Below are 22,469 nucleotides of genomic sequence, written 5' to 3' on the forward strand. Positions count from 1 at the left end.
AACAGTCGGCCATTTAGCATCATGAGCTCAGGGATGGTGGGCGCTGGGGAGGGCAGCCACACGCCCCGCGATACCTACTTGCTGCTCCTGTTGTCTCATGGGTCCGGAAACATTACGCTGAGCCTGTAGCATCTGCTGCTGGATTTGTAAACGTTGGTACGCCTGTTGACAGAAACAGTTCAAATACTATAGGAGGCCATCAACAGATGGTTCAACTTTTGTATATTAAAAAGAGAGAAAGAGAGAAAACAGCCAAGATTCTTGGTCCCCTTACTATACTGTGGTTTAAGCATTCCATGAGGGACAAGCCTTTTTAAAAGGAGAAATGTCTTTCCCAAACCCTTCTAGCACACAGATTTTCAAAAAGTAGTTCAGTCAGTACCCCTGCTGAGTGTAGGTAATGAGATTTCTTAGCAAATATTTTTCTTTCTTCTTTTTTTTTTAAAAATGATTTTATTTATTTTGAGAGACACAGCGAGGTAGGGAGCACAAGCAGGGGGAGTGGCAGAGGGAGACGCAGGCTTCCCGCCTGGGATCATGACGTAAGCTGAAGGCAGGCACTTAATGACTGAGCCACCCAGGCACCCCAGCAAATATTTTTCAGTTAATGGAGAGATCAAAATTCTTCTGCTCAAATCTTATAAGCTAAAAGTAAAAAGAAGTGATGGGACAATGAAAAGCTGTTGATTCTTCCAGGGACCGGGATGCAAGTTGTCCAGAGCGGCTCAGAGGCCAGGAGAGGAGCGGCGGCTCACGCCCAGACACTCAGAGCAACATGCTCACGGCTCGAGCGCCGGGGGCCACATCATGCTCCCCAACAGGCGGCCTGAAACCTAGCCTGCGCAGCCCCATCACAGGCCCCGGCCCCGCCTGCCAAGTGGGTTCAAGGGGGCGTGAGCACCTCCCACACGGCCATGCACAAGTTCCACCATCCGATCGCTTCGAAATGCTGGCTGCCTATCATACCCTGTTTTCTCAGGACATGGATTTTTTTTTAAAGATTTATTTATTTGACAGACAGAGATCACAAGCAGGCAGAAAGGCAGGCAGAGCAGAGAACCTGATGTGGGGCTCGATCCCAGGACCCTGACACCATGACCTGAGCTGAAGGCAGCTTAAACCACTGAGCTACCCAGGCACCCCATGACATGGATTTTTTAGGACATGTTTAGCAAGCGGATTTATTAAAACAGGATCCACATAAGGGTAGAGACTGTACTATTAGAAATGCCTCGTTAATCTGTAAGTTATAGAGGAATAAAATACTCTACTTAAGTGAATCCTTAAAGGCCCTAAAACTCAACCTCAGGATGCACCAAAATTTCATTTTACCAATTATTTTGAAAATAAAACTAAAAACAGTAAGCCCTGTTTGTAAAACAGAACATATTTAACATAATTCAAGATTTTCTTGCCTTTTCTGCCGTCTTTCCTCGCCGCCATCGTGGCCCACATGAATGTCCCGGCTGCTGCTGTCAAGAGCACCAACAAGGCCAAAACGAGAGGCACAGGCTGGGCTCCAATGTCACTGTCAGGTTTCTAGTAGTGAGCAGGGCTTGGGGCTCTACGTACTGGAAAACCAGCCCTTCGGACTGGTTAGACAGAGCCTAATAGCCAGTGCGGGTTATAGGGCTGACAGGGCCCGGGGCTCTCCTGTAAGGAAAGCTTTCGCATCAATGTTTTAGTCTATCAGAGGCCTTTTTTCCTTCCTTAATGATTCCTGGTCTTCTTTTTTTTCCTTATTTTTAAAAGATTTTTATTTATTTATTTGAGAGAGAGAGAGTGAGAGAGAGCATGAGAGGGGAGAAGGTCAGAGGGAGAAGCAGACTCCCCGTGGAGCTGGGAGTCCGATGCGGGACTCGATCCCGGGAGTCTGGGATCATGACCTGGGCCAAAGGCAGATGCTTAACCCACTGAGGCACCCAGGTGCCCCAATTCCTGGTCCTTTTCAAGGAGATGAAGTTGTTGAACAAGACTTTGAAAGAAAGCAGGTGTCAGCATATTACAGAAAGGTCCTTCAGTGTATATGAATCCAGGACGCATCTAGAGATGATACAGTGACATGGCATTTTATGTTAAGAGCAGTAAGATTCTTGGGGCGCCTGGGTGGCTCGGTGGGTTAAGCCTCTGCCTTCGGCTCGGGTCATGGTCCCAGGGTCCTGGGATCGAGCCCTGCATCGGGCTCTCTGCTCAGCAGGGAGCCTGCTTCCTCCTCTCTCTCTGCCTGCCTCTCTGCCTACTTGTGATCTCTCTCTGTCAAATAAATAAAATCTTTAAAAAAAAAAAAAAAGGCAGTAAGATTCTTGAAAATTAAAAATTTAAGGTAAGTTAAATTGTAAAACTTTCAAGAACTATTAGGCTACATCAGCCTTCCCCACAGGAACTGTGAGGATCAAGCCCTAACCTCTAAGGCATCTACTGTATGTAATGAAGTAATTTCTCTTTCATGCTTCCAGAACAGTCTCTGTGTGTCCCCCACCTTGAAGAATTTAGAAAACTGTCCCTCAAGTGAGTTTCTGTGTTCTGGGGTCCTGATGGGAAGCTGTGGATCGGAAAGGCTAGCAGAGACCCAGAGTGAAGGACACGCCTCCTGGTGAGGTCTGGGACACTCTGTGAAGGGGCTAGAGAATTCACAAAGCTGAGGGAAAACACCCTTGAGTACAAAACTGCCTAATTTTTTTTAAAGTCTAAAAAAATTTATGAAAGGGGCGCCTGGGTGGCTCAGTGGGTTAAGCCTCTGCCTTCAGCTCAGGTCATGATCTCGGGGTCCTGGGATCGAGCCCCGCATCGGGCTCTCCGCTCAGCAGGGAGCCTGCTTCCCCCGTCTCTCTCTGCCTGCTTCTCTGCCTACTTGTGATCTGTCAAATAAAATAAAAAATTAAAAAATTTATGAAAGTCTCAGTGACATTGCCCGCCAGGAAGAGCACAAGGCGTGAAGTACTTTCGTCAGTCCGCGGCTAGGCCGCTGCCAGCCACGTGAACGGCAGCGCGCACTCCTTGAGGTTCTAGAAGCTAAAGCGTCCGCTTACCAGCTGCAGCTGATAGAGCTGGTTCAACATCGTCATATGCTGAGGATTGATTGGCGAGGTCAATAGTGCAGGGTTGAGACCAATGTTTTTTGCTGCAAACTGCAAAAGCTGTGCTTGAACCTGTGGGACACAACAAAAAGCGTCGGGCACCGCGTCCCTGTCGAAACGGCCACCCGTCCAGGCAGTGTCGAAACGGCCACCCATCCAGGCAGTTTTCAAGATGCGGAACTGATGAATTACCGACAGTTAAGCTTGTCTTCAGAATGAACTTCGAAACCCATTAAAATACTCTCGGGCTTTCTACCACTAGTAGTTAATGTGCTTCTGTGGAAAATAAGGACGGACGGAGAGAAAGAGCCTCCCCACTGCAAATATTTCGGTTATGACGTAAGGTACAAGGGCTCTGGGTGACTCCTATCGAAAACTGAGCTCCCATTCTGTCACCGCGAAATAACTGACATAATTTCAGGAAAGAGTGAATGTGGGGCCTCGGGGAAGGGGTCTAGGCCCCTCTGCCAGCCCTGCCCTGGCCCATCAAGCCGCGTGCGCATTCAGGGGGCCCCTTCAACTGGCATTCACTGTGCTGGAACAGTCCGGGGACGGTTTGGAGATTCCAGTGCTTTCCACCACATGCCATGTGTGTTTATCACAACTGGATGCAAGATGATTTTAAGTAGAATGCGGATGGGCATCTTTTACTTTAATAGTTGTCTAATGTGTTACCAGAAAAATGTGATTTTTCTACTTTTGAGGGATATGTAAAGTTTGAAGAATAGATTTATTTAAGCAGGCAAGTCATTTAAAGAAAGCACGCTTGTGTCATAGCACAGGTAACGTGGGGGGCACGAGGGTGACACGTGCTCTGTGAGTGTGGGAAGCCCGCTGCCCATCACCCAGGCCCAGCTCTCCTTCTGCCTCTCGGGCTGGGCTGGCTGTGTCCCCAGGCTTGGGCAGTGGGACGCAAGTGGAAGTGTTCTGTGCAGCGCCCAGTGATCGGGAAGGGCTGCCGTAGGGGTGCCCCACAGCCCTGAGTGGCTGCCCCCTGCACGGCCACCCAGAGAAGCAAACCCTATCTTGTGGAAGCCTCTGTACTCTGGGGCCTGTGGTACGGCAGCTCACCCTTCATCCTGACGAATGAACTGGACAATTACTTCACCTACATCTCAGCTGCCTCAGCTCAGCGCACAAATCTGGGGTCAACCAGCTGTGGAGGGTTAACTACTTCCAGCTAATTCTATAACTTACCATTACTCTCTATTACTGAGTTTTTATAAGGGATGAGGACTGAAACACTATAAGGAAAAACTCAGTCCAAAGTGTAAAATTAGGGAATGTTCTAAAAGTAAACAATATTAACATGAAAAAAATCCATATGCTTTAAGAGCTATGCCAAACAAGATATCCTTCTCCTTTTCTGTTTGACACCTTTTTTTTTTTTTTTTTTTTTAAAGAACCTCTATGGGCAAAAATAGTCTAATACTAAGTAATGAACTTAACTAAGCAGCCAAGTTAATATAATAAGTTATATTAATTTATAATATGACCTATGATCACATGCAGGTGGCCCCTGAAGCATTCTTCAGCCCCGAGGGTTCCTACGTGCTCCTACCCACTCCCTTCTGGGCTAAGCAATATTTTGGCATGTCACGTTCCTCTCCCAGCTAGGACAATTCATTGGGTTCACCTGAATAATTCTAAGACCTGGACAAAAACCGCACCACGGCAGCGTGGGAGCTTTCCCCCAGGGACCCTGCTCCCTACGGGCGGTGGACACTGAGCCGCTCCAAGGGGCCGTCCTGCAGATGCCCCCTGTGGACGGGTTGACATGACCGTGCTTGGGGTGGGTGAACTTGCCCTCGCATTACGAGTGATGTCGCCACGGCACCGACGCCACCCGCCATCGGGGCACCTGCATCGACACGCGAGGCTACGGGGCCCACCTGAGGGGATAGAAACGGAGGCACTTGAGCACGGAGGCTGGGCTGGGAGGAGCTCAGAGGCTGCACGGGGGGCTGCGGCGGCTGTTGCATGGTCCTGGCTTGTGCTGCTCCACTACTGCCGAACATGCCCAGATTGCCACTCGGGATCTGCGGGGACATGGGAAGGGCCGGGTCGGTCGGGGGCGGGTGCGACGGGAGCCCCGCAGGGGGCTTTGCTGGCCTGCACGGGACAGCAAGACCGTCTCTACTTCCTTCCACTGTCGACTCGCACCAAAGCGCATTCACGGTGCCCGCTGCCACGCAGAGCGGCTGCGCACGAAGGCGGACTGCGTGTGTCAATCACAGAAGCCACGCAACGGAGTCAGTCCAAGGGGGCCCCGGACAAGGCCATCACATCCGAAGAAAGCATCACCCCAGGGCGCGCCAAACAAGAGCAACACGTCACTACTGGCTTCACAGCTCTTCCCGCAGGACACCGTGGTGGGGAGCTGAGCGGTAAGGGGTGGGGACTACTAACCTGGAAACAGCAACATTCGAACAGGAAAGAGCAATACAACTTCCACCGAAGCAGAAGCTGAACAAATAGGTAGATCCAGGTCGCTACCTTCGTGTTAAATGTAACCAATCCGTTTTCGGGGCCCGTTGTGCTCTGCGGGCGTAAGAGCCCTGCGGGACGCTGAGTAGAAAAGCCTCCAGGTGGGCTCGCTCCCCGCACCCTGCTGGCCTGCTCGCCGTCCGATGGCAGGAGCCCCGTTAAGCAGGCGCGGCACTGAACTACCACTGGCGCTAGCACCGGGAGGCCGCCGGCTGGGGTGCCGCTGCTACCCTGGGACGACAGGCGCACACGCGTACTGTCGGGCCAACCTGATCATCACAGTGGCGCCTTGGAGAGATGTTTCAGAGATGGGTGTGTGTCAGCCTCACGTGCAAGGAAATCCATGGAAAGGACGTCCCCCAGACGGGAAAGGCACCATCGGCCTGCAGGTCCCGTCCTCTGGGGGACTGGGAGACACAAGGGCCACGGAGCAGCAGCCAATACACACTTACAGTCCTCCCTTCTGTGATGCCTGACAGGGACTCTCACCTCCCCTGAGTGTCAGGGAAGGGAAAATGTCAGTATGGCTCTCTGGAAACCACTGAGATGTCACCTTTATTTCAGGGAGCAGGGCGAGCATGTGCTGTTTTCTCAAAGACCAGTGTATGCAAGGTTTGGACGGCCAGGAGAAGGATGGCATCACCCGGACCCACTTTCTCTAACACGGTTCAATTTCAAGAACCGGATTCAACTCTCAGTACCTGGACAGCACACTTCTAGTATTTCAGCTACCTTGACATATTCGACTGTATTTTAAAGTACAGGCATTAGTTAAAAATCAAAGTGCACGTCCCAAACACATCTCTTTAGAGGCAGGTGAAACTGAGATCGCGCCGGCTCTCTGCCCAAGTCTTACCTGTCTAGAAGAATTCAAGTTTTGCATGCCCAGCCCTGGGGCAATCCCACCCAGGGCCTGATTAGGGAGTGCACTGTTTGAAAGGGGGAGCTTCAGGCTTGGTGAAGGCAAAAACGGTGAAGTAGTGGGCTCTTCCACTAGGCCGCCGTCCTGATTGGAGAAAGAAAGGGTGAGCTGTGTGCGGCGTCCATCCGCAGACAGAGCACAAAGCAGTTTCCCAAGAACATATAAAAGGGTATGGATGGAAGAAGAATTAAAAGATCAAAAAAGAGTGGATAACAAGAGAATGGAGAACATGGGCCAAAGGAAGAGGGGAAAAGAAAAAGAGAAACAGGATTAAGATGCTGCTCTCCTTCTAACAATCACTTCATAAACACATACATTAGCTTACAACGTGCTCTGACCCCGCCAACCCCGCCCAGGGACAGGGCTCAGGAGAAGCCTGGAAACATTAGCAAAAATCTTATTTGGGCAACACTTCACAACCCTTTTCAAATAAATAGGCTCCTTTCTTTCAGTACCAAGGCTCTAGGGGTGCACTGGGTTACATTCTGCTGACATCCAGCTGTTTTTGACTTACCAACAGCAATATCACATGGTTTAATCCAGTAATAGGATAAGTCATAGAGCAGACGGATCTTACTAACTTTCCTGTACATTATTAAGGTCACATTATATGTCAGGCCCTTTGCAAATCTATCTCCTCTGACTGCACAACCAGTGTGTAGTCGTCTACATTTTTCTTCTTTTTCTTTTCTTTTCTTTTTTTTTTTAGTATATGTGCTCCCGAAGCGAGCACTCTTCTTTTTCTTTTTGGTATTATTCTACATTTTAAAGATAAGGAAGTAAGTCAGGGTCCCGCACTTCCCAAGTAAAAATACAGGATACCAAATTAAACTGGAATTTCACTAAGCATCTTGGACATGAATGGACCCACAGCAGGGGGGCAGGGTATGACCTGACCTTCCCTCCAGGCCTTCCCTAGCCACAGCTTTCTGCTGCGAAGTGTAGCAAGGGACCCCGTTTCTCTGTGAGCAGAGACGAAGGGCTAGAGCTCTCTCCTGTGAGCCTTTCTTCCAGCTTTGTTGCTAAGCCTGCCGTTTCTTGCTTCAGTTTTATTCTCAAGGTTCAACATTTTGACTGAATTTCACGGGATCCTATTCTCCCCTTCCTTTTGAAGGCACACCCAACTGGAGCAGGGACATCACTACATGACAGTCCTGAAAGGACCAAACTGGCGTTCGGACACGTGAGCCCCCCCAGGGGCTTCCAACAGACATCTGCACGCGCTCTGCAGCAGCTGAGCTGGGCGGGCCAGACAGAGATGCCTGCGCCCAACCACCTCCAGTTTCTTCTCCTCAGATTAAACATGTCACACATTATTTCCAATGTCTTATAAAATAAGACAGTAAAACAGAAATTTGATGACCCTTGTTATTGGACAAATGGAAGCAGATAACCTAGCCAAGTTCACCCACTAAAATGAAAATGTTTTCAGTTTCTGTATTTTTTACCCCTAGTCACATTGTGTGAAGTACGACACTATTTCTTCTGAGCTAAACATTCATACACATTTTTAAAAAGCGAGCAGCCACTTAAATATTATAGTCAGCCACATACTCAATCCAGCTTGCATTAAGGACACAGTTAAAATGAAAAATACCTCTTGTTAAAAATGAACAAAGCACCCCCTAAATCCATACCTTGTCGAGAAAGGTGGGGCGGTCCCCGGAAGAGTCTTTGGAGACTGGTGGGCGGCAGCCAAGGGCTTTGGTGACCACTCCATTGTAGTCGGTCACTCCCAGTCCACGCTTGTCCACGTCCACCTTCTTTTCCAGCAGGGCGCCTGGAGCAAACAGAAGCAACACTTACACCTAAATGCCCCAGGAATGTCAGTCAGGAGTGCCGAGCACCAGACGGGCACCGGTTTGAGTCTCTCAACCCCATGGAAAACAGGGAGGCTATGGTTTTGCTCCTGTGACCCCCACGGTCTATGACGGGGCCCGGCTCTCGCCCCTGCTCCTGCCCCGCCCACTCCAATCACACCTGCCACTCCACCCTGCAGGCGTCTGCCCTCCCTCCCCACAGGGATGTACCCCCTTCTTCACACAGCCTTCCCCGTTGTGTTCCTGCCCTGATCTTCCTGTTTAAAATGGTGCTGCTGCCCTCACGGCCTGTGGTTTCCACTTCCTGCACCCCCATGGGCTGCAAGGGCTCTTCCAGATACTGGGGACACGATACCATGCAAACAGACAAGGTTCTTGTCCTCAGGGGCTCTCAGGCTAGTGACTGGTTTGGCATGGCTATCTTTGACTTTGTGCTATTTTACACTTCTAACAAGTTACAATAATTTCTTCCAGCTCACACGGATTGTCATTTCTGTCCTAGCAGCTTGTACCACACATTTCCGCACCCGCACGCTGATTACAAAGTTGGTCCTCATCATTCATGGATTCTGTGCTCGTAAATGCACAGGCTGGCCAAATGTATCTGTAGCCCCCAGAACAGTAATCGTGTACTTTTGTGGACACGTGCAGGGTGGTGAAAAATGTTGGTTGCCTGATGTACACATTCCTAACTCAGGCCAAACGAGATGCTGGCTTCTTACTGAGCTCTCCAACAGTGACAAGCATCCCTCTGTGGTCTATTTAATGCCATGTTTCTGTGCTTCTTGTTGGTGACTTCCGTGTTTAAAATGGACCCCAAGGGGCACCTGGGTGGCTCAGTGGGTTAAGCCGCTGCCTTCGGCTCGGGTCATGATCTCGGGGTCCTGGGATCGGGCCCCGCATCGGGCTCTCTGCTCAGCGGGGAGCCTGCTTCCTCCTCTCTCTCTGCCTGCCTCTCTGCCTACTTGTGATCTCTCTCTCTCTGTCAAATAAGTAAATAAATCTTTAAAATGGACCCCAAGTGTAGTGCTAATGTGCTCTCTTGTGTTCCTGAGTGCAGGAAGGCAGTGTTGTGCCTGACGGAGAAAACATAGGTTAGGTACGTGTTGTTCAGGCATGAGTGGCATGCTGCTGTTCAAGTACGGTGTGAGCAAGTCCACGATACGGTGCCTCTGGCTAAAGGAAGAGAAGAGTCACCAATCTGTATGTGAGGGTGCTCAGTAGTATCTAAGTGTGTAACGAAGCTATGGAAAGGATGGGAAGAGTGCCTAACTTTTTGGATGACAAGATGCTGATTTTTTAAGTTGGCTCCACGCCCAGCATGGAGGCCAGCATGGGGCTTGACTCATGACTCTGAGATCAAGACCTGAGCTGAGATGAAGAATTAGATGCTTAACACACTGAGCCACCCACGTGCCCCAAGACAGTGTAATTTTAAGAAAGCGTGGCAGATGGCGTCAGCTTGAGAGTAGATGGCCACAGATTCACGGTCACATGACCCAGGGTCAGGAAAATGCTAAATTTTTCCTAGCTAGTGTTTTACTGTAAAGAAAGAAATATGGCATACTGTTACCTGTGAGAAACTTATATTAAGTAAAGCGTCTTTAGATGGAAACACATAAAGCGAGGTTAGGTACTGATCGGTCAACAAAAATGCTGTGGCCAGGGGCTTGCAGGAACCCGACCCTGTATTTCCTGGGGAACCAGCCGCATCTTACATGTGACTATTTAACATCATTATTATTTTATTTACTTTTAAGTGAATAAATCTGATGCACACCACTGTGTAAATTTCAGGTATCTATGTAACTTTGATACATTGATATATCGTAATCTGATGGCCGTGGAGCCATACTTAACGGGTTATGTAATTACACGACAACATGACTACATTCGGCCCACTGTGCGCAGCCTACCTCCACTTGTTACACAGCTCATCCCCCCAGCCCCACTACCCGGTAACCACCATTCGCTGTCTGTGCTCTACAGGTTGAACTTGGATAAACGCCACGTGTTAAGTGAGATCATGAAGTATTTTTGTCTGACTTTGCTTACTCAGCATCAAGTGCTTAAGGTCTGCCCTTGTTGGTGCAGACGGCAGGAAACCCTCTTTTCTCACAGCTGAATATATTCCACCATGTCCATGAACCATATTTTTTTCGCCCATTCATCTGCTGATGGGCATTTGGGCTGTTTCCACACCTTGGCTATTGTGAGTAATGTTGCAGTGAACACGGAAGTATAGATATCCTGTCCAGATCCTGTTTTCAGGGGCGCCTGGGTGACTCATTTGTTAAGCATCTTGCCTTTGGCTCAGGTCATGATCCCAGGATCCTGGGGTCGAGCCCCCAGGCTCCCTGCTTAGTGGGAAGCCTGCTCCTTCCTCTCCCACTGCCCACTCCTGCCTGTGTTCCCTCTCTAAGTCTCTGTGAAAAAAAAAAAAAATCTTAAAAAAAAAAAAAAGATCCTGGGGCGCCTGGGTGGCTCAGTGGGTTAAGCCTCCGCCTTTGACTCAGGTCATGATCACAGGGTCCTGGGATAGAGCCCCACATTGGGTTCTCTGGTCAGCAGGGAGCCTGCTCCCCACTTCTCTCTGCCTACCTGTGATCTCTGTCAAATAAATAAATAAAATCTTAAAAAAAAAAAAAAAATCCAGTTTTCACCCTTCGCATATATACCCAGAACTGGAATTGCTGGGTTGTACGGTGAGTCTACTTTTCATCTTTTGAGGAACCTCTATATGGTTTTCCATACCAGTCGGACAATCTACAGTCCTGACAGTATACAGGGTTCCCTTTTCACCACATCCTCACCAGCATCTGTCTTTGTCGTCTTGATGAAAGCCATTCCGACAGGGGTGAGGTGAGATCTTACTGTGGTTCTGATCTGCATTGCCCCGATGTGAGGAATGCTTAGCACCTCTTCCTGTCTGTTGGCCATCCGATCTCCTCTTGGCAGAAATGTCTGTTTAGTTATTCTACCCATTTTAAAAACCATATGTTTTTGGTTTCAGTTGACTGAGTTCTTTATATATTTTGGATATTAACCCCTTATCCAATATATGGCTTGAAATTTTTTCTCCCATTCTTTAGGCTTGTTTCTTTTGCTGTGCGGGAACTTTTGAGTCTGATGTAGCCACAGTTGTTTGTGCTTTTGACGTCACGCCCCCCCAAATCATTGTTAAGACCAATATTGACAGGCCTCTTCTTTAAGTTCTTTTTCTAGGAGTTTTATGGTATCAGATCTTCTGTTTAAACCTCTGATCCATTACGAGCTAATTTTTGTGCTGTGAAACAGGGGTCCAGTTTCATTGTTCTGCACGTTTCTCCATTGTTCCCAGAACCGTGTGTCAGATACACTATCCTTTCCCCACTGAGTATTCTTGGCTCCTTTGCCGAGTGTTCTGTTGACTGTAGCTGCTGGGGTTCAAATCTGGGCTCTGTTCTGATCCACTGGTTGATGAGTCTAATTCTTTTTTTTTTTTAGGTACACTCTAGGCCCAACATGGGCCTCGAACTCATGACCCTGAGATCAAGTCACAGGCTCAACTGACTGAGCCAGCTGGGGGCCCAGATGTGTCTATTTTTGTTCTAGTAGCACACTGTTTGGATTGTTATGGCTCTGTAGTACAGCCTGAAATCCAGAAGTGAGACACTGCCAACTGTTTTTTCACAGGATTATTTTGTGATTCCACACACATTTTAGGAATTGTTTCTTCTACTTCTGTGAATTGCTTTGGTTTTTTGGTGGGGATTGCAATTAACCTACAGATGGCCTTGGGTAACATAACCGTCTTTACACTATTAGTTTTTTGATCCACGAACATGAGATGCCCTTCCATTTGCTTGTGTCTTCTCCAATTTCTTTCAGCAAAGTCCTGCTGTTTTCACTGTGCAGATCTCTCACTTCCTTGGTTAAATTTATTCCTAAGTATTTTATTGTTTTTAATGCTATTATGAATGCTATTATGAATTGGTTTTATTTCTTTTCCAAAGCTTCATCATTCCTGTAAAGGAATGCAAATGATTTCTGGATGCTGATTTTTGTATCCTGCCAGTTTACTGAAATTGTTAACTCTACGTTTTTTGACTGATTTTTTGGAATTTTCTATATATAGGATCATATTATCAGCAAATAATGAGAACTTGACTTTCCTTTCCAACACGGATGCCTTTTTTCTTTTTCCTTGTCCTGCCTGATTGCCCTGGCGAGGACTTCTGGTACTATATTGAATAGGAGTGGAGAGAATGGGCATCCTTGCCTTGTTCCTGATCTTAGGGGAAACGCTTTCAATTCCTCTAATGTTGGCTATGGGTTTCTTGTGTATGACCTTTATTATGTTGAGGTACGTACCTTCTATACCCAGTCTGCTTAGGGTTTTTTTCTTTTTTTTAAATCATGAAAGGATGCTGTTACTTTGTCAAATATTTCTTCTCTATTGAGATGATCACAATTTTTTCTTTCATCTTATTGACAAGATGTGTTACACTTATTGATTTGTGTATGTTGAAGTCACCTTGCACCCCTGGTACAAATCCCACTTGGTCATGGAATATAATCCTACTCACGTGTCGTTGAATTCAGTTTGCGAATACTTTGCGGACAGTTTCTGCATCTACTGATCAGGTCAGTAGTTTTCCCGTGGTATCCTCAGCTGGTTTTGGCATCAGAGGAATGCTGGCCTTGTAGAATGAGTCTGGAAGTGTCCCCTTCTTAGTATTTTGGAAGAGTCTGAGAAGGACTAGTGTTAATTCTTCTTTAGTATTTGGTAGAATTTCTGCCAGTGAGTCTTCTGGTCCTGGAGTTCTCTGTGTTTTGATTTATTGACTCAATCTCACTCTCTTTTTTAAAAGACTTTATTTGGGGCCCCTGGGTGGCTCAGTGGGTTAAACCTCTGCCTTCGGCTCAGGTCATGATCCCAGAGTCCTGGGATCGAGCCCCGCATCAGGCTCTCTGCTCAGCAGGGAGCCTGCTTCCCCTTCTCTCTCTACCTGCCTCTCTGCCTACTTGTGATCTTTTTCTCTGTCAAATAAATAAATAAAATCTTTAAAAAATACAATAAAATAAAAACATAAAAGACGTTATTTACTTATTTAAGAGAGACAGCGCACAAGGAGGGGGGCGGCAGAGGGAGAGGGAGAAGCAGACTCCACGCTGAGCAGGGAGCCCAACGCAGGGCTTAATCCCAGGACCCTGGGCTCACAGCCTAACTGACAGCCACTCAGGCCCCACAAAACTAGGTTGGTTTTATGGCCTATTAGGATCTATCCTGGAAGGGCACTGAGTTCGAGTCCCACCTTTGGTGTAGAGATTACTTGAAAATAAAACCTTAGAAAAAGGGGGGTATCTTCCTGAAGGGAGTTCCACGTATGCTTAGAAAATGTGTGTGTTCTGCTGGGGTTGGATGGGATGATCTGTGTGTGGCTTTTAAGTCCATCTGCTTTAAAGTGTGGTTCATTTCAATTATTCTTTGTTGATTTTCAGTCTGATGGTCTCGTGACCATTGACAGCTGACAGCAGGCAGCTGGCATCCCTCCAGTACTGTACTGGCTACTTCTTCCTTAAGATCGGTTCTTCATTACTCACTGCACTTCAGCGGTCGGCTGCGGAGAATGGATGTATTTTTACAACCATTACATCGTCTTGATGTATTGACCCCTTTTGTCATATAACCACCTTCACTGACTCTGACCCATTTTGGCTTTAAGTCTATTTTGTCTGGTAGCAAGTCCAGCTGTGCTTGCCTTCTTTTTGTTTGTTTGCCTGGAATATCATTTCCCTTTCCATGTGAGCCTGTGTGTGTCTCAGAGCTACAGGAGTCTGACAGGCAGCACAGAGTCAGGACTTGTGGCTTTAATCCAGCCCATTGCCCGTCGCTCTGTGCCTTCTGACTGGTGAGTTAGCGCACTGCCATTAAGAGAGATCACCGCCAGGGCGCCTGGGTGGTGTGGCCAGTGACGCGGACGACTCTTGCTTTTGGCTCAGGTTGTCGTCTCAGGGTCGGGGACCGAGGCCCACGTCTGGCTCCGTGCTCAGTGTGGAGTCTGCTTGAGATTCCCTCTCTCCACCTCTCTGCCCCTCCCGCTCATGCTCGTTCTCTCTCTGAAATAAACGAGTAAGTCTTAAGAAAAAGAGAGAGATTACAGACATATGAGGACTTACTGCTGTCCTTCTATCCTTTCTTTGCCTTCCTGTTATTCTGTCTTTTCACTGTTTTTCCTTCCGTTCCTGTCCACCTTTGTGTACTGGTGGTTTTCCACTCTCTGCCTCCCCGTTTTGTGTGTCTGTCCTGGGTGTTTGCGTCGTGGTCACCACGAGGTCTACCGTAACTGGCTCACAGAGAGAACAGTCCTTTTCCTGTTGACAGCAATTTCTCCTCCTTGGCTTTGCTTTTCCCGTTACATTTTTGAAGTCACAAATGATCTCTTTTTATAACTGAGATTTTGTTCCCAAGTTGTAGCAGTCACAGTTTAGTCCTCTTTTCCTGTAACCTTTATGCTGCATTTAAGAGTTTATTATACCATTCTAAAACACAGTGATAGTTTTCCAACCCTGACTTTTATCGCCTTCAGTTATTATTACTATTAAAGCAGCTCCAGAACAAGGGCTGCTTGTCGTTGAGGTCAATCTCATCTCGCGCGCAGAGGCTGCGCTCCGCAGGCGCTGGCGTCTCTCTGCTGGTCCCCGAGCAGGCCTGTTCTGGGGCCGGCCATGAAGAATGGGCTCAGTCATTGTCAGATGAAGTCTGGCCTGTGGTCCTAGAGCTTTTCTCTAAGAACGTCACTAGGACCTCCCCTTGGAACGGAGGGAAAAAACTCTTCTGTTTGCTGAAGTACTAGAGAAAAATGAAAGCAGCAAACACGCCTCCACGTGGGGTCCTGCCATCCTTCCTGAGGCCACCCGTCTGCAGAGGCTGCTGCACGGCCAGCGCACGGTGCGTGGTTGCTCCTTTGCTGAAACCTGGTCCTGTCTACCCAGCGCAGTTTTCCCCGTTAACCCAAGACTACAATGAAATGCTTCTGGAAATCCAAACTCCACACAGCGGAACCTTCAGAACAAGCACGCTCTGAGCGTGTGTCGTGCTACTTACTCATGGCCTGGTCGAGATTCATGTTGTTGCTCTTCAAGGCCTCTTCAGCCGGCTCTCTCTGTGCAGGCAAAGAAGGTTTTAGTTAGGACAATGCTTTTATGATAACAAAAGAGCTAGCGAAGAGTTCTATCTCTACTAACTTAGAGAAATGATTATTGTTGACCTAATATTAACCTATCTTACTAGGTTTTAGAACTGAAAATACTTCTCTTATTGTTGAGGCTAGAGACAGAAGTCTTTGAAGTAAAAGGCACTTAGAAGATGACTATGTACTGAACTGACTTTTAAAGAATTTGTATTTAACACCTTAAATACAGTGCCCGTGGAATCTTATCATTGACTCTATGTAAGCAGCCACCATTCAGCAAAGGTGACATCTCCACCAGGATAGTTTCGGAAAAACTGCTGTGGGAGCTAGAGCACAGAGCTCCATTCTCTCCTTCACGGACTCTGGGCTTGGCCGTCAACTACTCTTCACCAAGAAATGTAAAGACAGATCAAAACAAAACGAGTTGATTCATTTGGATAACCCCCCCTACAATGGGACAGATGCCTATGCAGGCAAAGAGGGTTTTAGTGTGTGCAAGCACCACAGTGGAAATGGGGACTCCTGGGCAGGCCTCCAGTGTCTCACATAGGAAGAGGCTGGGGCACTCCTGGGCCTGTGCCCTGCCCCATGTCAGAGGACCTGGGCCTGCTATGAAGTGTATGGTTTCTAGACTGGGCCATTCTGGAGTCCTTCTTTAGGGACATCCACAGTAATCAAAAGATAAATATTCGTTTGAGCAGTGATCTGGAGAGAAGACTTCCGAAGGCAAGACATAACAAACGCAGGTGACATCCACACTATCTGACCCCCAGTATTTGATCTCAGGAACTGAACACATCACGACACGTTTTCAGAGGGCCATCCTGCGATGTGAACTCTCCAGACCTGGGCCCTGAGACTCAGGAACTCAACAGGCTGGGTGAGGAGTCTTTTTCTGGACACAGAGCTTTATACCAAGTGTTCTCTCATCATTTGTCAAGCTGCTGCATGAACTAATGAAAATTCACTTTTAGTTATAAATTAAAAGAAAGAATGTCACTGGCTAAGCCAATGAACAGAGCCGTGACCCAGCACGTTTTCTTCCAGAAGAGGCTCTCACACCTTACGTGGCAGAAACGGTGTGGATCCTTGCTGTGGCTAAAAGCAATGATCCCTAACCAGAAGGGCTCGTGTGAAAGAGGAATTTACGAGTTAAGTTGTATGAACGTTCTCCTCCCTCAAAAATCTTCCTTGTTACGCACGACAAACGTGGGCAGGACACAGTCAGGGCCACGCATGGCAGCACACATGGAGGGGAGCGGTAAAATAAGACGCCAGTCACCGGGAAGCCCATGTCTGTGAGCTGTTTCATCAGCCGGCTCATGATCCAGGCCTCGTCCTGCTTGCCAGACGTCTTCATGCCCTAGAAAGAAGCATGGGTCACATTTTAATGCATTTCTTCTAGAAATGGGAGATGCCTAAAATTCCCAGTGATTTAAAGGTTAGAAAATCTTCATGGTGACTAATGCTGTGCACCAGAAAGTCCCCGACTCTGTTTCATGGCTAGTCCTATGGGATGCTTCAGGCGCATTTGCAAGTTGGTGTATGTGTGTGATTTATGGACTTTATTTTTTAAAGATCTTATTTATTTGTCGGAGAGAGAGAGAGAGTGTGTGCACACATAAGCAGGGGGACTGGAAGGCTGAAGGCGAAGCAGGCTTCCCACTGAGCAGGGAGCCCGATGTGGGCCTCAGTCTCAGGACCCTGAGATCGTGACCCACGCTGAAGGCAGACGCTAACGGACTGAGCCACCCAGGCATCCCTCATTTACAGACCTTAAAAAACCAAGAGAATTGGCATGCCTGGGTGGCTCAGTTGGTTAAGCATCCGCCTTCGGCTCAGGTTATGATCCCAGGGTCCTGGGATCAAGTCCCACACAGGCTCCCTGCTCTGTGAGTCTGCTTCTCCCTCTGTCCCTCCCCTACTCATGCCTGCACATTCTCTTGCTCTTTCTGAAATATAATCTTGGGAAAAAAAAAAAAAACCAAGAAAATTATTTTTCTTCCCCCGAGAATTTAGTTTATCACAAATAAGTGCCACTTTCATTATCAAATAATCGTAAGGGCTCCTCTGAACACGGCCCTATGCTAATACTATGTGAAGTTAATGAAAAATTTTACGTCTTCTGCCCTTCTGTTAGCTTTACTGTGAGAGATGACAAAACGCAGGGCATTTGTTCCAACAGAATGAAAAGGCAACAAGATGAAAGGCACAACAAGCCTGTTAATTCTACGGACTCCTCACTGCCTGCAGCCTGTAGGGTACGGAAGAAAGTAAATGGGCAAACATCGGTGAGGGGCAAGATGGAGAGAAAAGGAGAGAGCAAGCGCAGGGCAGAGGAGGGGAGAGCAGGGCAGCGCAAGAGGCCCGAGTGTGGATGTGAACCATTTTCCAGCAATTTCCCTCCCAGTCTCAACAACCACAGAGATTCCAACCACGTGTTAATATAGTAGGAAAAACATCCTCCTCTAAAACCATCCTTTACAGAGCTGGGCCTGCCGTTAACCAGAGGAGGGAGGGTATGGGGTGACATGAAGCGAGCGGGCATACTTCCTGGAGGAAGCCGCTTACCCGAAGGCTATGGGAGTCACGGCTGCGCTGCCAGGGCCAGAGCTGCCAAGATTACACAATATTTTAATTTACCAATTTGGTATTTCTGGTCCCATCATTAATTAGATTATTTGCCAGTCCGATTGTTAAAGACTCCTTTTTGATGTCTGTAATCGTTTCTACTCCTAATGAAAAGAGCTCTGATTTTAGTTTCTGGGTTCTGCTTACTGCTAATTGAACACTTTGTTAAATTAGTTTTTTTGAACAGACAATACCTTCACAGGATCTGGAAGTAGAAAAAGGGCACACACCAAAGCATCTTCTTCCTACCCCCGCCTCCATCCGATTAGTTCCTGCTCTCCCCAAGAGGAAATCCCCCTTCGCACACGGGCACACACGCACACTCCTCTTCCCTACCACCAAAGGAGGTGTGTACTGCACACATTTTTCTGGACCTTGCCTTTTCATTTAATGATATAGTTTGGGGGATCTTTCTGTAAGAATATATGCAGAATTTCTGTTCAAAAATCTGTTTGGCTCTCCCCAGCGTGGACGTGCTGTCATCTAACTAGTAACCCCACTGATGCACATTTAAATCATTTTATTTGACTGCAAACACGCTGCAACAGAGAGTTGTGTACAAATGCCATCTGCTGCACCCGAGACCAGTGGAAGCGCCACACCCATGCGCCGACAGATCTGCAGAGGGCGCCAAGCTGCCCGCCGTGCGGCTTACACTGGTTCACATTCTGACCAGCAGCGGACGGCGGTGCTGATTTTCTAACAGCTTTGTCAGCGCGGCCTGTGTATGAGACGTGCGGATTTCCGCTGGTCTGAGAGATGAAAGCTGGCATCTTCAGTGTTGCTTTATTTTTTTAAAAAGATCTTATTTATTTCTTTGAGAGACGGTGTGGGGGGAGGGGAGAAGAGCAGAGGGAGAGGGACAAGCAGATTCCACACCGAGCGCAGAGCCTGACATGGGGCTGGATCCCAGGACCCTGGGATTGGGACCCGAACTGCAATCAAGAGTCGGACAATGAACCGACTGAGCCCCCCAGGCGCCCCTCGCACTGTTGTTTTAAACTGAACTCTCTATTCGGAAGTCAGGCTGAACACCCTTCGTCTGTGTACGAGCTGGCTGCATTCCTTCTCCAGGGACCCTCTGTTTATATTCTTTGCACCTTTTTCTAGTGGGTTACTAATTGATTTTTTAAAAAATCAGTTTCTAGGACCTTTCTTTATATATTCAGGAGATCCGCCCTCTCCATATTAGGATACTAATATTTTTTTCCAGCTTGTTATTTGTCTTTTGACTTCTTGGTATTTTCTGTTGTACACAGTTTTCATGTATATCTACTGAAGTTTGTAAGTCTTCCATTTGATGGCTTTTAGATTTTAGTCCTAGCTAGAAAGGTCATTCCCACTCCCAAGACTGTCTTTAAAATCCTTCCCCATTTTTATATTTTTTATTTATCATACTTAAATTTGTGATCTCCTTGGATTTTATCTTGGTGCATATATGAGTTGTGGATCTCAATTTTTTCCAGGCGGCCGCCCGTTTGCTACAAGACAACTTAATGGTCTACTTCAGGAGTTTCAGACTTAATGGTCTGAGGACCAACTCTATTACCCTCTCTTAAAGATTTGAGGATTCTAAAGAAATTCTGGTTTTATGGGTTGTTTTTTAATCAATATTTACGGTTATTAGAAATTAAAACTGAGAAATTTAAAAATAGTTATTAATTTGTTTAAAAATTACAATAACAAACCCATTCTATGTTAACACCAATAACATACTTTTTTAAATGGAAAACTATGTTTTCTAAAAGAAGAACCTTCTGTGAGAAGAGTGACACTGTTGTACATGCTTGCAAATCTCTTTACTGTCTGGCTTCTTAGAAGCAGCTGGATTCTCACATCTGTCTCTGACTTTGGTATGCTACGACGGCAATGCCAGGTAGTCTCTCGAAAATGCCAGCCTTTGCTCAGGCGAGACCCCTGACAAAATCTCGGGGTCTTCCAGAAGTACCCAGAGCACTTCGAGAACTCCTGGTCTACCCGTCGCTGTTAACTAGAATAGCACTGCTGGCCCGAACGTGTCTTTAAGCACCACTGATTTTTAGAGTTTCTTTTCTTTAGTGTTGCACACACCTTTGGGAGTCCTTTTTTGGGGGCGCTCCCCCAGGAACTGCAGGAGGAGGCGCTTTCTTGGGAAGCAGCATTATTCCACACGCCCCCTTCTTCGTCTTCCCACTGACTGGTGCCAAGGTTCATGTCGTCCCCACCACTGCCCCAGCCTTCTTGCATAGATTTTGAAGCTAGAAAGAGAGCAAACATGAACTCACCAAACTCACCTTTCCTAAAGTAAATGCTGTAAGATAACATTTAGGGGGAGGTGCGACAAAAGCGGTGTAATGTAATCTACCTTTTTACTACTTCATTTCCCCAGGACTTAAGAACTGAATTTCTCGAACGACTTATAGAGTAGATATGCAAACACGTGTATATTTTTTTCTTCAAACTCCAACTATTTGTCATCTGGGTTGTTACAAAATCCCTTAACCGGCTGGAGGTGATTCGGAAGCATGGACTTTTTAACAATAAATCCTGGGGGCCACAGGAGGAGGCTACAATGTCTGCATGGTATGAATTGGCCAGTAAAATGCCGAGTCCTGAAAAATATCACCATCCCCCAAGTGGTTTTTGATTACCACTTGGCCCACACCTGCAGCAGTATGAGGACTCGTGCTCCTTCGATGCAACCAGCCTCGAGTGACCTGGGGATCACGAGAAATGCACAGATCTGCGGTTGGGCCCGACAGTCTGTTTCTGTCAAGCTCCCAGGAGATACTCTGAGAACAGTAGGATGGAGACAGCTGAGGCCACGGGCAGATGGAGCCACAACCTGACTATTGAGTTTTGATTTCAGGATATTGTTTTTTCTACTTTTTGAAGATACAAAGTGATTTTGGGTATGAAAGTTATCCCAGATTTTCACTTCCTGGGAGAAGGTGAAGAAGGCCAAGATTAAGTGATTAATATAGTCAGCTGGACTTTGTAAGACTATGAAGATATGATGCTTTTTCAAGGCAGACAAGCCTAGTGCCTCCAAGTTCAAATTATAAAAACAAATATACTCCCCCTCCAGATGGCATGTCAGCCTGAGCAGCTCCTTATCCTTTAGATTTGCAACAACAAATGGTAAGTACCTCCTTATCATTTAGATTTGTATGAATGGAATAAACCATCCGGCAGAATGGGAGATATACAGAGCACACAATCCAGTGTTAGCAAAGTAACAGACACAAACCTAATGCAAAATGCAACAGCAATAATATAAAACGAACAGTTGCATTTTAAGATCTAAGTCATTTAAGGCTGTCCAAAGAGAATATGAAGCTTTTACAGCCACATTAACAACCGATCTTATTAAATCGCAATAGTAGGTTCACACTAATGTCCTACGCATCGCACTGTCAAATTCACGTGTCACAGAGTTCCACTCGGTGAACGCGATGCGGACGTCTGTGAGAAAGGACGTTTCACAGGTGTACTTCTTACGTTTCCAGAGAATGGGAGGACCATGCAACCTGTTTGCTTCCTTTTCTTCAAGAGAGAGAAAGAGAGAGAGAGAAGAGGCGAGAGGAGACGAGACGAGAGGAGACAAGAAGAGGAGAAAACGTGTCAGCCTGGAGGACCGAGAGCAGAGCTGTGCTCACGAGACACAAGCGAGGCAGCAAGGGCCAACCGCTGGGAAGGACCGGAGGTCTCAGGAAGGGACACTGGCGTGCCTTCCTTCATCCCGCCGCTCAGGGAAGCAGCGAGCGGGGGGCAGGTGTGAGGACGCCGTTGCGGCGTGGCCGCTACTCTGGGTAGCTGGCACACACGTGGTGTGGTCTGGATTCTGGTAACCAATTTTTTTTTAAAGGAGAGCATGGGCTTCTGTTAGGAGCTCCTCTGTGTCCATATACCAGACACAGCAAATATGTTAGTGTTAAAGTACAAATAAAATGAGGAAATTGTCCTAGACTTTGAATTCTTAAAATTCGACAGGAAGTATACCTCTCAAGAAAATACCCTGACCCACTTGTCAAGCCCCAGGTTGGACTTACCTGGTTTGCACAGGGCTGGGGCGGCGGCGGGGGCGCTGGCTCTCCCGAACGTCACTGGCGGCTCCGCGGGCGGGTCCCCCCATCCGCTGCCGCTGCTGGGCGGCTTGCCCCACGCTGCAGTGCCGTTGTCAACCAGGGCGGAGGGGGAGGACGGCTCTCCCCAGGAGCTCTCAGCCTTTGAGTGGACGTTAGGCATCTCTCCCCAGCCCGCTGAGACTGAAATGGACACCGACCGAGAGAACATAGTAAGAGTGAAACAGATGAGAAATGGAAATGGTCGGTTCAAGTTCAAGATAATTCTGAGATGATCTGTCTTAGGATGG

At 47.5% G+C, this 22,469-nt stretch overlaps 1 protein-coding gene across 4 annotated transcripts in view; it reads right to left on the reverse strand.

The window, feature by feature from the left end:
- TNRC6C (trinucleotide repeat containing adaptor 6C) overlaps positions 1–22,469 on the reverse strand; it is a 93,877-nt gene that overhangs the window by 18,252 nt on the left and 53,156 nt on the right. For 3 of the 4 annotated variants that reach the window (XM_047706488.1, XM_047706486.1, XM_047706489.1), the window contains 9 exons: positions 22,147–22,362; positions 20,186–20,352; positions 16,767–16,847; positions 15,397–15,454; positions 8,124–8,266; positions 6,421–6,570; positions 4,970–5,116; positions 3,030–3,149; positions 79–162 (listed from right to left, as the gene is read on the reverse strand). In XM_047706488.1, the coding sequence (XP_047562444.1) occupies positions 79–162; positions 3,030–3,149; positions 4,970–5,116; positions 6,421–6,570; positions 8,124–8,266; positions 15,397–15,454; positions 16,767–16,847; positions 20,186–20,352; positions 22,147–22,362 (1,166 nt within the window). The remainder of the gene's footprint in view (positions 1–78; positions 163–3,029; positions 3,150–4,969; positions 5,117–6,420; positions 6,571–8,123; positions 8,267–15,396; positions 15,455–16,766; positions 16,848–20,185; positions 20,353–22,146; positions 22,363–22,469) is intronic. The other variant, XM_047706487.1, reaches the window with a different exon arrangement.

This window comes from Lutra lutra, chromosome 16, assembly GCF_902655055.1.
Source record: "Lutra lutra chromosome 16, mLutLut1.2, whole genome shotgun sequence".
Taxonomy (NCBI): Eukaryota; Metazoa; Chordata; class Mammalia; order Carnivora; family Mustelidae; genus Lutra; species Lutra lutra.